Here is a 12856-nt window from a genome sequence, read left to right as displayed (position 1 = left end):
TAAGTTATGGGTGAGCACATTGAAGTCTCATGACCCCATCCAGTTGCTTAGGGAGACTTCTTCCAAATCTCTGTTTTTCTGCTTCCCTGGCCAGTAGATTATTGTTCTTGAGGGCAGCCTCGTCAGAGAGGTTGCTGAGAGTGTGGTTATCATCTGGTACAGGTCAAGTCATTTCTGTTGAGCATAAAGTTGATCAATTCTTCCAACAAGTTATTAAGTAATCTAGCTAGCTTACATCTGTGTTGTTAAAATTGTTTGTTTAGTATCTGTGGCCATAGTGGTGTCCTCAGGTCTTCAGCATGTCCTCTGTACGGTCATCTTTCAGCTCCTTAGGCTCTTTCAGTCTGTGGGAACATTGAATAGAGAATACTTCACAGAACACCATGTCTTACATGGTCACCATGATAGAAACAACTATGACTAACTACTAACTTGTTAGTCAAAATAATGTTGTAGTTTGTGATATGTACAGTAGTTACAGTGGCTTGGTTCCAGTACCTGGGTTCAAGGCGTTCCTTCACCTTGGCGATGGATCGGATGTAGGGGCCGATTTGCCTGGCGATGGTGGTCAGGTATCTGTTCTCTTCCTTTAGCTGCGTCAGCTCATGAAGCTGGGCAGAAAACAGAATGGACACATACAGTATATAAAACACCAACTTCACCTTATCTAACAGAAAAACAAAACCTCTTTTACCTTCATAGATTTTCTGTTCATTTGCAACCCTCTGAAAGATATCCTCCCAGACTTAGGGGAAAGATAACAAGATGGAGATGAGCCTTAAAAGGAGAGCTGGGTTACATTTATAAACTGTTGTCTGAATACTTTTTTCAGAATCCTCATTGCTTTGGTGATTCCCACCTCCTCAGATTCAGTGCAGCGCCTTCATAGAAATCAATAAACCAGGCACCTCTGAACGTCAGATCTTTTCATGACACATTTCAAATACACATACAAAAACACTGATTGGCTGTGAAATCCCTCAGTAATGTTGTAACAATGGGTATCAGAGTTGTACAGTAACTTTAAAATGTTGTAGAAGCTCACTCACTCTGTAGCTGTTCTCAGAGTTGCGACAGTGCTCAGTAAATGGGGTCTCCCCAACCTTTACCAGGAGGACCTTGGTGATGATATAGCAGTGGGCTTCGGCACCATGGATGAACCCAGGGACATGTCACTGATGGGAGGGAAGTGGCAGGGCACGGACAGGGATGACTGCAGGCTGAGGAGACAGAAGGACATTTACACAATAAATAAATATCTTTACATAATGTCTTTTACACAACAGGTAGGGGTGTCCTCATATTACGCTGGCTATTTCAGAACATGACGAGCATATTTGGAAAGTATAAGCATACTGTCTTGAATGTTGAGGTTTCACTCATTGGGAACATCAATAACATGCTGATTACATTTTCCCCTTGAGCGTGTAGGTCTGCACAATTTCCATATGGTAGGGGTGAAATATGACTCACAGTCTGCTGGCATTGCCCAAACTCCATCCCGACACTTCCGGCAATGGACACGGAGCGTCTTTAGCCCAGCAGTAACCGAGACTCAAGGCAATAAATAAACTCGGACCGATACTCTGTGTTGATCTAAAGCAGAAACATAGAAGAAGACATATGGGGTGTATATTTGGGATGTGACATGACCAAACATCAGTTGAGGAGGCAAGATGACAAGAGAGAGGGACTTAATACTGCTATTCTTCTTTAGTCGCTGGATAACAGATATCAAAGTCAAACAATTTTGCTTAAAGACTGTATTCATAATTTCTAATATTCCATTTCATGTTTTGGTTTGTGCCCTTCTGGATTCATAGAACCAGATTGGGCATTATGCATCATACTACACTAGCAAGGTGGAGGAGAACATTGGCTTGAGTTGATTACATTACACCTGCTCAAGATGGAACATCAATTAGGATTACAAATACAGTTGGGCACTGTGAATAAGACATTGCAAAAATAGGCAACATGTATCACTACTCCAGGATAAACAGGCATACCATAGACAGGATATTACCTGGAGAGTGGGTAAGAGTGCAGCCAGATGAGGCAGCTGTTCTCATTTGCTACTGGGTTGAAAGTGGTGCCAGGCAAGCCTGATGTAGCTAGTCCTGACACATTATTATTCATTTGGCTTTAATCTATATTGGTCTGCTGCCAGGGACACCTTAATCTCCCAGTAGGATCTATATATACATGTGGAACAGGATACATATTAGGCAGGCATTAGACAAGCCATTAGGCTGTTCAATATCTATTCTCAAAGCAGGAAGCCTTGTGCACCCGAATGTCACACTATTTCCTAGATAGTGCGCTACTTCTGGTCAAAAGTAGTGCACTATAAAGGGAATGTGGTGGCATTTGGGACGCATCTTGTCTGTCTGTGGTAAGACTTCCTCCTTCTTCTTCGAGAGTTAATTGAGTTTACAGTGATTTTTAATGGCTAGAGGCAACCATTGAGGCTGAATCTGTGTGCGCTCTGTTCGGAAGGCCCATTCCAACAATAACAGGTTAACGGTTTCTCTGATCATAGGCTATACATTAGGGCTACATGATAAACATGATTTTCAGGCAAGGTAGCATGAAGCAATATTTATTCTCACCTTTGCGCTGCTCTTAGGATAATTTGTTTTCGATCTGACAGTTTTTCATTCAAAAGAGGACAATATTATCTGGGTCATTTAATTGCATTGCAAATCTCTCAAGATTAAATTTACTGTACTCTAATGAATACTTTCCCAACCAAAACTAATTTACATACATTTCCTCTCGGTTTGTAAATGAAAAGCACTACTTGAGCATTACAACTGTATCCAGTATAAGTCAATAAAATGTTGCTCTAATGTAATGTTGTGCAAGGTATTGAACCTTCAGCTACTTTATGAGATAGGACATGAAGAATGACATCTTGTGGTAGAATTTAATACAATTTGCGGAACTGCATAAAAAAAACAACAACAACATTGATTAATTGAGGAAATCGAGGGAAATTGCACAACAGACTTCCACATTTAACCCAACCCCTCTGAATCAGAGAGATGCCTTGCTCAAAGGCAGAATGGCAGATTTTTTCCACCTTGCTGGCTCGGGGATTCAAACCAGAGACCTTTCGGTTACTGGCTCTTAACTTCTAAGTTAACTGCCACCCCCTGAGTTGAGTTTAATGTTTTCAAAATGGCCGATGACTATGTCAGCTCACCTGCACTTTGTTGAAAATAGTGCTGATTGCGCACTCCTCCTCATCAACATTCTCTCTGACCTCCTCGATCATGGCCTTCAGCAGGATGATGGCCTCTGGCCGACGTCTGGAGCTCCTTCACCGCCTAGGAGTCAGGGGTCACACCATGAGAAGGCACTAGACAGCACCACACACACACACACACGCACACGCACACGCACACACACACACACACACACACACACACACACACACACACACACACACACACACACACACACACACACACACACACACACACACACACACCCAACAAACTAAACTCCACCAAGTTCCTCCACACGTATTGCTGTCTATAGGTATATACGGTGCATTCTGAAAGTATTCAGATCCCTTGACTTTTTCTACATTTGGTTACGTTACAGCCTTATTCTAAAATGGATTAAATAAATAAATGTCCTCATCAATCTACACACAATACCCCATAATGACAAAACGAAAACAGGTTTTTAGACATGTTAGCAAATGTATTAAATACATAAAACAGAAATACCTTATTTACACAAGTATTCAGACCCTTTGTTATGAGACTCGAAAATGAGCTCAGGTGGATCCTGTTTCCATTGATCATCCATGAGATGTTTCTACAACTTGATTGGAGCCACCTGTGGTAATTAAATTGATTGGACATTATTTGGAAAGGCACACACCTGTCTATATAAGGTCCCACAGTTGACAGTGCAAATCAGAATAGAAACCAAGCCATAAGGTTGAAGGAATTGTCCGTAGAGCCCCGAGCCAGGATTGTGTTGAGGCACAGATCTGGGGAATGGTACCAACAAATATCTGCAGCATTGGTCTCCAAGAACACAGTGGCCTCCATCATTCTCCAATGGAAGAAGTTTGGAACCACCAAGACTCTTCCTAGAGTTGGCCGCCTGGCAACAATGAGCAATCAGGGGAGAAGGATATTGGGTGCTGAGGTGGTGATGGTGACTCTGACAGAGCTCCAGAGTTCCTCTGTGGAGATGGAAGAACCTTCCAGAAGGACAACCATCTCTGCAGCACTCCACCAATCTGGCCTTTATGGTAGAGTGGCCAGACGGAAGCCACTCCTCAGTAAAACACACGATAGCCTGCTTGGAGTTTGCCAAACGGCATCTTAAGAACTCAAACCATGAGATCAAAATTCCCTGGTCTGATGAAACCAAGATTAAACTCTTTGGCCTGAATTCCAAGTGTCACGTCTGGAGGAAACCTGGCACCATCCCTATGGTGAAGCATGGTGGTGGCAGCATCATGCTGTGGGGATGTTTTTCAGCGGCAGGGACTAGGAGACTAGTCAGGATCGAGGGAAAGATGAACGGAGCAAAGTACAGAGAGAGCTCCTTGATGAAAACCTATTCCAGAGTGCTCAGGACCTCCGACTGGGGCGAAGGTTTACCTTCCACCAAGACAATGACCCTAAGTGGCCCAGCCAGAGCCCGGACTTGAACTCGATCTAATGGCTCTGGAGAGCCCTGAAAATAGTTGTGCAGCTACGCTACCCATCCAACCTGACAGAGCTTGAGAGGTTCTGCAGAGATGAATTGGAGAAACTCCCCAAATACAGGTGTGCCAAGCTTGTAGCGTTATACCCAAGAAGACTCGAGGCTGTAATCGCTGCCAAAGGTGCTTCAACAAAGTACTGAGTAAAGGGTCTGAATACTTATGGAAATGTGATATTTCTGTTTTTTTTGCAAAAAAAAAAAAAAAAGTTTTTGCTTTGTCATTATGTGCAGATTGATGAGGAGGGAAAAAACAATTTCATCAATTTTAGAATAAGGCTGTAATGTAACAAAGTATGGAAAAAGTCAAGGTGTCTGAATACTTTCCGAATTAACTGTATAGTGTATATGTGATTGTATACAAATGTAGCAAGGTTCAAAATTATATTGTTTCAGTCAAATTTGGTATTTTTTGGCGCTTCTTGCAGTCAATTTGCAGTCTACAAATGATTTGTTATTATGTTTTCGGCTCATCTGCCCAAGATAAAATTGGCCCAAGGCTGAATCTAGTTGATGATGCCTGCCCTACAGCAATATGGAACAAGTAGGTAATAGAGTTATAATTAGGAGAATGCACTCACTATGATGGCTTGGTCCAGCCTTTCACAGCTTTGCATATGTGCTGTCTCAATATTGCTTAATAGTTGACTATTTAATTATTTAAGTGATAAAATATTAGGGATAGGAGCTGACTGTAACTCACACTTGCATGTCTCTGAAACAGTTGATCGACAGCATGGACTTCTCTGAGGAGAACATGATGTACAGCTAGCTCATCGTGGAGGGCTGTGGGTAGATAGACAAACAGTCACGATCAGACATACATGCAGACATTACAATGGAATCTCCGAGAAGAGAGAATTTGAGTTTGAGAGCCTTGGATTTCACCAACATTCACCAACATTTTCAGTGCACCTGCTAGTTTATCCATCAAATATTTCTAGCTGTTTTTAAAGGGTTACATAACACTTTAAGATTGAAGAAGATTGTAGTTTTAACACACCACATGTTTTGTGGGCCCCATCGTGCGATTGGCAAGGGAGACAATGTCGTGGCGGGAGAGTATCTTGTTCTTGTGGGTTGTTTCCCTGCAAGCTCCACCCAGCGGCTGGCTACAAGAGTGTGCAAAGCTGTCATCAAGGCAAAGTGTGGCTACTTTGAAGAATCTCAAATATAAAATATATTTTGATTTGTTTAACACTTTTTAGGTTACTACACTACTGGTACTGTAGTATCACACTGAATTCTGACAAACAACACTGCATATTGCTTTACACCAGTGTGATTTCCCATGTCATTGACTGAATTCATCTCATAAACGAACATGTTAATTAGAGCATATTTTCAGTCTTTTAAGGGGAGCTAGAGGATTGACTAGACTTATCCCACACTTAGTAAGGTCCACTGTAGCCTCTCACCCTCTCATGCAAGAGCATTGTAAATATAATGCTCACAGTTTACAACCCTTCAACTAGAGCATAAACACTAGGCAACCCATAGAAAACAGAGCACATAGCCTATATGACAGAGCATTTAATATCCATGTCAGTAAGTTAGTTATGTCATGTTAAGCTTCATGTGATTTATGCTAAATAAACTCATATGCATCCTGGAAATACCACCACAATCTCATCTAAACTAGTTTGCACTGACATTAACATATCCATATCCACAGTACTGCAAAACGACAACGTTATATAATCCAGTCCTGGAGGTCACAGCAATGAACTTCACCAGAGCCCAGAGGGATCAATCATTCAAATGCCTAGGTGCCCAAATTCTCTTTATCTTGTCACTGAAAGTTGGCAGGTTTCTAGGACCACACTGTGCTCAATGCCAGGCAGGATGAAACAAAGGCAGGATTTACACTGCAGCTGTTCATTTCCCCCAGATAATCCCCTGGGACTTTCATCCTACCATTGCTAACTGGAGAAGTTGTGTTGCTCTAGATATCTTTCAACGTACATGACTCGACCCCCAACGTTCCAATCTCCGACTGTACACTCATACAACAAATCAAATCAAATCAAATGTATTTATATAGCCCTTCTTACATCAGCTGATATATCAAAGTGCTGTACAGAAACCCAGCCTAAAACCCCAAACAGCAATCAATGCAGGTTTAGAAGCACGGTGGCTAGGAAAAACTCCCTAGAAAGGCCAAAACCTAGGAAGAAACGTAGAGAGGAACCAGGCTATGAGGGGTGGCCAGTCCTCTTCTGGCTGTGCCGGGTGGAGATTATAACAGAACATGGCCAAGATGTTCAAATGTTCATAAATGACCCGCATGGTCAAATAATAATAATCAGAGTAGTTGTCGAGGGTGCAACAAGTCAGCACCTCAGGAGTAAATGTCAGTTGGCTTTTCATAGCTAATCATTGAGAGTATCTCTACCTCTCCTGCTGTCTCTAGAAAGTTGAAAACAGCAGGTCTGGGACAGGTAGCACGTCCGGTGAACAGGTCAGGGTTCCATAGCCACAGGCAGAACAGTTGAAACTGGAGCAGCAGCACGGCCAGGTGGACTGTGGACAGCAAGTCCACAGCGAGTCATCATGCCAGGTCGTCCTGAGGCATGGTCCTAGGGCTCAGGTCCTCCGAGAAAGAGAGAATTAGAGAGAGCACACTTAAACTCACACCGGACACCGGATAAGACATGATAAATACTCCAGATATAACAGACTGACCCTAGCCCCCCGACACATAAACTATTGCAGCATAAATACTGGAGGCTGAGACAGGAGGGGTCAGGAGACACTGTGGCCCCATCCGATGATACTCCCGGACAGGGTCAAACAGGCAGGATATAACCCCACCCACTTTGCCAAAGCACAGCCCCCACACCACTGGAGGGATATCTTCAACCAACAACTTACCATCCTGAGACAAGGCCGAGTATAGCCCACAAAGATCTCCGCCACGGCACAACCCAAGGGGGGGGCGCCAACAAGGCCCCTGAGTTGGTCATTGATTTTATAAAGCAAAGGTCATTTGTTCCATAAGAAATTAAAATACTTATATCATGCCATCCACTAAATCAATGGAATTACCCATTTTATGTTTCCAAGCTGCTGTAATACAGTCACAAGAAACCAAACTTTCTTACCCACAGTGGCGGCAGGAGAGTTGGCCTTTGTGGTAAAGGTTCAGCAGACAGGGGTGTTTGTACTGCTCATGGCATACCAAGGGGTGACAGTTGGTACTGTCTGGATCATATAGCTTCTCCAAAAGGCAGAATATTCTTCCACACCACAGAAGGTTGGTGGCATCTTAATTGGGGAGGACGGGCTCGTGGTAATGGCTGAAGCAGAATTGGTGGAATGGTATCAAATACACCAAACACATGGTTTCTATGTGTTTGATGCCATTCCATTTGCTCCGTTCCAGCCATTATTATGAGCCGTCCTCCCCTCAGCAGCCTCCACTGCTCCACACATCTGAAAATACAACACAGGAAAGCCCATCATAGTGATGCTGATCTATGTCGGTGACGTTTCAGAGAATGATTGAAAATGCACCTGTAAGCCTATACTTAATGAATATGTTAAGAAGCAGATACTTAATAAATATAATAAGAATATGGGCTGAACAATTACCTTGCTGCTTGCTTCCTTATCTGCTGTCCCAAGCAGGAATGACAGATATGAGGAGGGTCTTTGAGTGTGACTGGAGGGGATGGAGTGCTGGCCTAGTAGAGCCTCATAGGGGACACTGCAGGCTCCACTGACTCCTGTCAAATTGCATGCATTGGTTCCTAATGCAGAGCGGAACAATAAAGGGAACACGTAGTATATCATGTCATTTTTTACCTTGTTGTCTGCCTCTCTGCTCACTATGCCAGAGTTTATTATGTCACTATTGGCAAGGAGCTATAGCCCAAGAACTGTATTTGTCATTATGAAGGGACCAATCAGATAGGGTTATGATGATGCCATTCTGAAGGGATCAATCAGATAGGAGGGTTATGTCAATGTCATAATAAACAACCTACCAGAGCAGGGTTATGGTGATGTCATAATCAAGGGATCAATCATAGAGCAGCATTATGATGACTTAGTCATGGAGGGATCACCAATCAGGGAGCAGGGTTATGATGACGTAGTAATGAAGGGAGCAATCAGAGAGCAGCATAACAAAGAACCAATGAGCGAGCAGGGTTATGACGATGACATTATGAAGGACCATTCAAAGAGCAGAGTTTTGACAACGTCATTATGATGAACCTCTGATTCAGAGGGTTTGGGTTAAATGTGGAAGACACATTTCGGTTGAATGCATTCAGTTGTGCAACTGACTAAGTATCCCCTTTCCCAAATAGGTAAATATGGACCAAAAAACAACAACATCCTAAGTGTTTTTCTGTTTATTTTTTGTTTGTATTGTTTTTTTGTTACAATTTGTAGAAGGATGTATTGTTTCTAACACGTTTGTACTTGTTATCCTTCAAAATATATGGAATTTCAATAAGATGTATAAACAATAATGTTAAGCCTTTTAATCGAACTCTGATGCCGTGATTGTATCGACTAGATCTGCGATTGATTCATCAGGCCAAAATGTAACGCACGCGCAAACCCAGCGCTTCCTTTCTGCTAAATTCTTCGCAATGGCTCCTGTGGTGGGTACAATCGCGTGTGGAAAATTGTTCAAATATATACATTTTTCACACTTAAAATGGCCGTACATTATTTGTATAAATCGGGGCATATTTGAGAGGGCTTATGTAATCGTTAATCATGCTAAACAAGGCACTGTGAATTGGGTTTTGTTTTTCACAAGGCCCGCTAAATTAGCAAGTTTTTTTTTTTTAGTTTAGCTAACGTTAGCTTGCCGGATCCACCACGTTGTAGCTACACAAAACTAGCTTAACATTTTTCTGTTCGTTTTATGGTCAGCAGTAGTTTGATTAGTTAAATAACAAAATGTTTATTATTTACTTATAAGGAGCCACCTGACTAAAACTTCATCTTAATTGGGGATTAGCCTAGACATAGTTGATGTCTGCGGTTGTAGCGCGTATGTTGGTGAACTAATGTTAGGTAACGTTAACTGTTAGATTCTAGGCAGCTAACTAAACGGAACAGCTACAATGGTAGTGACTCATAGTTTTAATTGGCTGTCAATCTTATCTGCAGAAGAAGCAGAGCACCAAGGGGTCCAAGGGTGGCAAGAAGAAGAAGCAGGTCCTGAAGTTCACTCTGGACTGCACCCACCCTGTTGAAGATGGCATCATGGATGCTGCCAACTTTGTAAGTAGTTTTGCAGTTACACTGACAGGTTTTATACCTGTGCCTGGTTGCAAGGAAGATTCTAATATTTTAGTTGCACAAACGCCCTTATTCGAAACCCCCATTAGCCACAATCCTGAATGATTTCTGCCCTTCCACAATGGTCACTTGGTTTAGAATAAACTGAAGGATGGAAGGAGCTTATGAAATGACAGTTCATGGGATCGACATGTTGAACAGAATCGTCCAATACAGCTGTTTTTTTTCTCATTATCAATTAATTTATGAGTAACAATTATGTACTGTACTGTGATTGTTTCTTTATCATTTTAAGAGAAAACATAGCTTCTTAGCAATGAGCAATTTCTCAAGCAAGAATTTTGGTAGGGCTATGGGAGTGGTCTTAAGTGGGGAGGAGGACACTGAAAATGTGCTGTTATTGGTAGGTTTGGAACTCTGATTGGTCTATTAACTAATTTACTGTCTAGTGATGTCACCAGGAAGGACAAACCACCATCCCACCAAAACAGGCTTAAATTTCAGGCTGTCGTTTCAAACAACTCTTACACTAAAAGGGTTTTTATCATCTTCACAATTTCACAGCATTATTCCAACCTCATAGTGTGGAAATGTATATAAAACTGGGCCTTTAAATCTCAAGTGGGGTTTACACTAGCTAGTGACCTGCACAACAACACACAACTAAAAGCCAACTGTGTTTGCTGACAGAGCAAGAGACTAGTTGGTCACTCCATAAACCACAGTTGGCTTTAGATCCAAGTGAAGGTGTGATGTCACTGATGTGCTCCAGCCAACAGGCTAGTTTCACATCCACTACACTGTTGTTGTCGCACTGCTTTGATTTATCTTGGCCAGGTCGCAGGTGTAAATGAGAACTTGTTCTCAACTAGTCTCTGGTTAAATAAAGGTGAAATAAAAAATTAGAAGTATATGCTTACATAGTACGTTTTAATGGTTAAAGGAGCAGTTCCTCCAGGAGCGCATCAAGGTGAATGGGAAAGCTGGAAACCTGGGTGGTGGTGTGGTGTCTATTGAGAGGAGTAAGAGCAAGATCACAGTTTCCTCCGAAGTCCCCTTCTCCAAAAGGTATGGTAACTGCACTGGCAACTCAAATTGCAATGCAGACATTTGTGTATTTGTTCTTGGAAAAAAAGAAAAGATTTATCAAATGTCTTTCACCCAATACATTGTTTACATGTTCAAGCTATTAAAACGTTGGTAAATGCTTATGTCCTCACAAAATAATTGCTCATATGAATAATTGACTTACACTTTTGCACTGCTTATGATGGATAAGAGGCCCCGTGTTTTTATAGCCTTTATCTGTAATATTTTTGTTTAGGTTGCTGGTGTTGATATTGATGATGCCAATATTGACTTTTGGCTATGTAGAATTCAACTTAATAATTCCCACTTAACCAACTCCCAAATGCTTTATGGCTTATCTCCTGCATCTGCCATGCACCAGTAACATTATGTGCATGAAAATACACTGGCTGTGAACTGAATTCTCCCTCAGACTTCCTTGTTGAGTTTATCCACCCCTGCCCATGAATACGCTAACCGCACGTGACTGCGCTACAGTAGCATTCTTCAACCTTTGTGCTGTGTTTTTGTGATTCATTAAGTTGGGTTGAGGTGTACAGCAACAACAAAAAACATTAGCTTTACTAGGTTGTTTTGAATGTGTATATTGCTTTGGGGAAAACATTGAAAGCCAAAGCGCAACCTCACACATCTGAATGCCATCTGTCTGTAGATATCTGAAATATCTGACCAAGAAGTACTTGAAGAAAAACAATCTTCGCGACTGGCTGCGTGTTGTGGCCAATACCAAGGAGAGCTACGAGCTGCGTTACTTCCAGATCAACCAGGATGAGGAGGAAGAGGAAGATGAGGATTAAACTGCTGGATTTTGTACATTTAATAAATTCTTAGAGTACTTCTTTTGTACTTATTTTTCTCTATGGTGACAAGACAACGGGTATGTTCACTAGGAACCAACAAAAGCAAATGGTCCAGAAATGGGAGGGATCTAGCTGAATTTGTCCAGCAAGAAACTCATTTTGTATCTGGGTGACGATCAGTCAACATAGTGTTGTGACAATGCAGTACACGAGATCAGGGATGGGCAACTGGCAGCCCTTTTTGAAGGCCATTGGATCAATTTAAAATAACATTTAGTCAGGGTCTCGTATTATTGCAAGTTAGAACAGACAAGGTGCAATTTCAATTTGGTTCTGCATCAGTTTTTCTGCTTATATCAGTCACCCCATTTTTTATTATTGGTAAATTAGTCTAGCGGCCATCTAAATTTAGTAATCATGGTTGAATTACCGGCCTGGGGGGGCCATTGATTTTGTTAGTCTCAGATTGAAACCGGCAAACATTTTTCACCCTATGGTAAAATTGCAGGAAATTAGCGGTAAAACAGCTCATTTTCCCCCCATGGACGATGGCAAAATGAGTAGAATTGCATCATTTTCTCTACACCCCATAGCAAAATGTGTGGAATTGCATCATTTTCTCTACACCCCATAGCAAAATGTGTGGAATTGCATCATTTTCTCTACACCCCATAGCAAAATGTGTGGAATTGCATATGATTTCCTCTGCTGTTGAGGGGAGCTGCTAAAATGTTTAGTTTGCAAGGTGGGCACACAGACCAGTCAAATGCAGCCCCCACCCCCATCAAAGTTGCCCAACCCTGCACTAGATGAAGCTAGCCATTCAAAATAAAAGTCACCCTACTGCTATGTTAATCCAGCATAACCAAATAAATGCCAAGTGTTGGGCCACCGTGAGCCAGAATAGCTTCAAAGCACCTTGGCATAGATTCTACAAGTGTCTGGAACTAGATTGGCTGGATGCAACA

General features: G+C 42.0%; 1 protein-coding gene across 1 annotated transcript; it reads left to right on the top strand.

Annotated features, from left to right (window-relative positions):
- The first annotated feature begins 9274 nt into the window (after positions 1-9274).
- On the top strand, positions 9275-11925 carry LOC139368694 (large ribosomal subunit protein eL22). Its single transcript, XM_071107898.1, has 4 exons — positions 9275-9350; positions 9868-9981; positions 10943-11067; positions 11741-11925. Exons 1-4 carry the CDS (start codon positions 9339-9341, stop codon positions 11883-11885), a joined length of 396 nt encoding a protein of 131 aa, XP_070963999.1. The 5' UTR covers positions 9275-9338; the 3' UTR covers positions 11886-11925.
- The last annotated feature ends 931 nt before the right edge of the window (positions 11926-12856 follow it).

Source organism: Oncorhynchus clarkii, chromosome 16, assembly GCF_045791955.1.
Source record: "Oncorhynchus clarkii lewisi isolate Uvic-CL-2024 chromosome 16, UVic_Ocla_1.0, whole genome shotgun sequence".
NCBI lineage: Eukaryota > Metazoa > Chordata > Actinopteri > Salmoniformes > Salmonidae > Oncorhynchus > Oncorhynchus clarkii.
This window is presented reverse-complemented; position numbering and strand designations above follow the sequence as displayed.

Excerpts from the sequence above, each read along its gene's own strand:
- LOC139368694 (XM_071107898.1), top strand. Across the intron at positions 9,982-10,942 it reads TCATGGATGCTGCCAACTTT|GAGCAGTTCCTCCAGGAGCG; the intron begins GTAAGTAGTTTT and ends TAATGGTTAAAG. Across the intron at positions 11,068-11,740 it reads GAAGTCCCCTTCTCCAAAAG|ATATCTGAAATATCTGACCA; the intron begins GTATGGTAACTG and ends ATCTGTCTGTAG.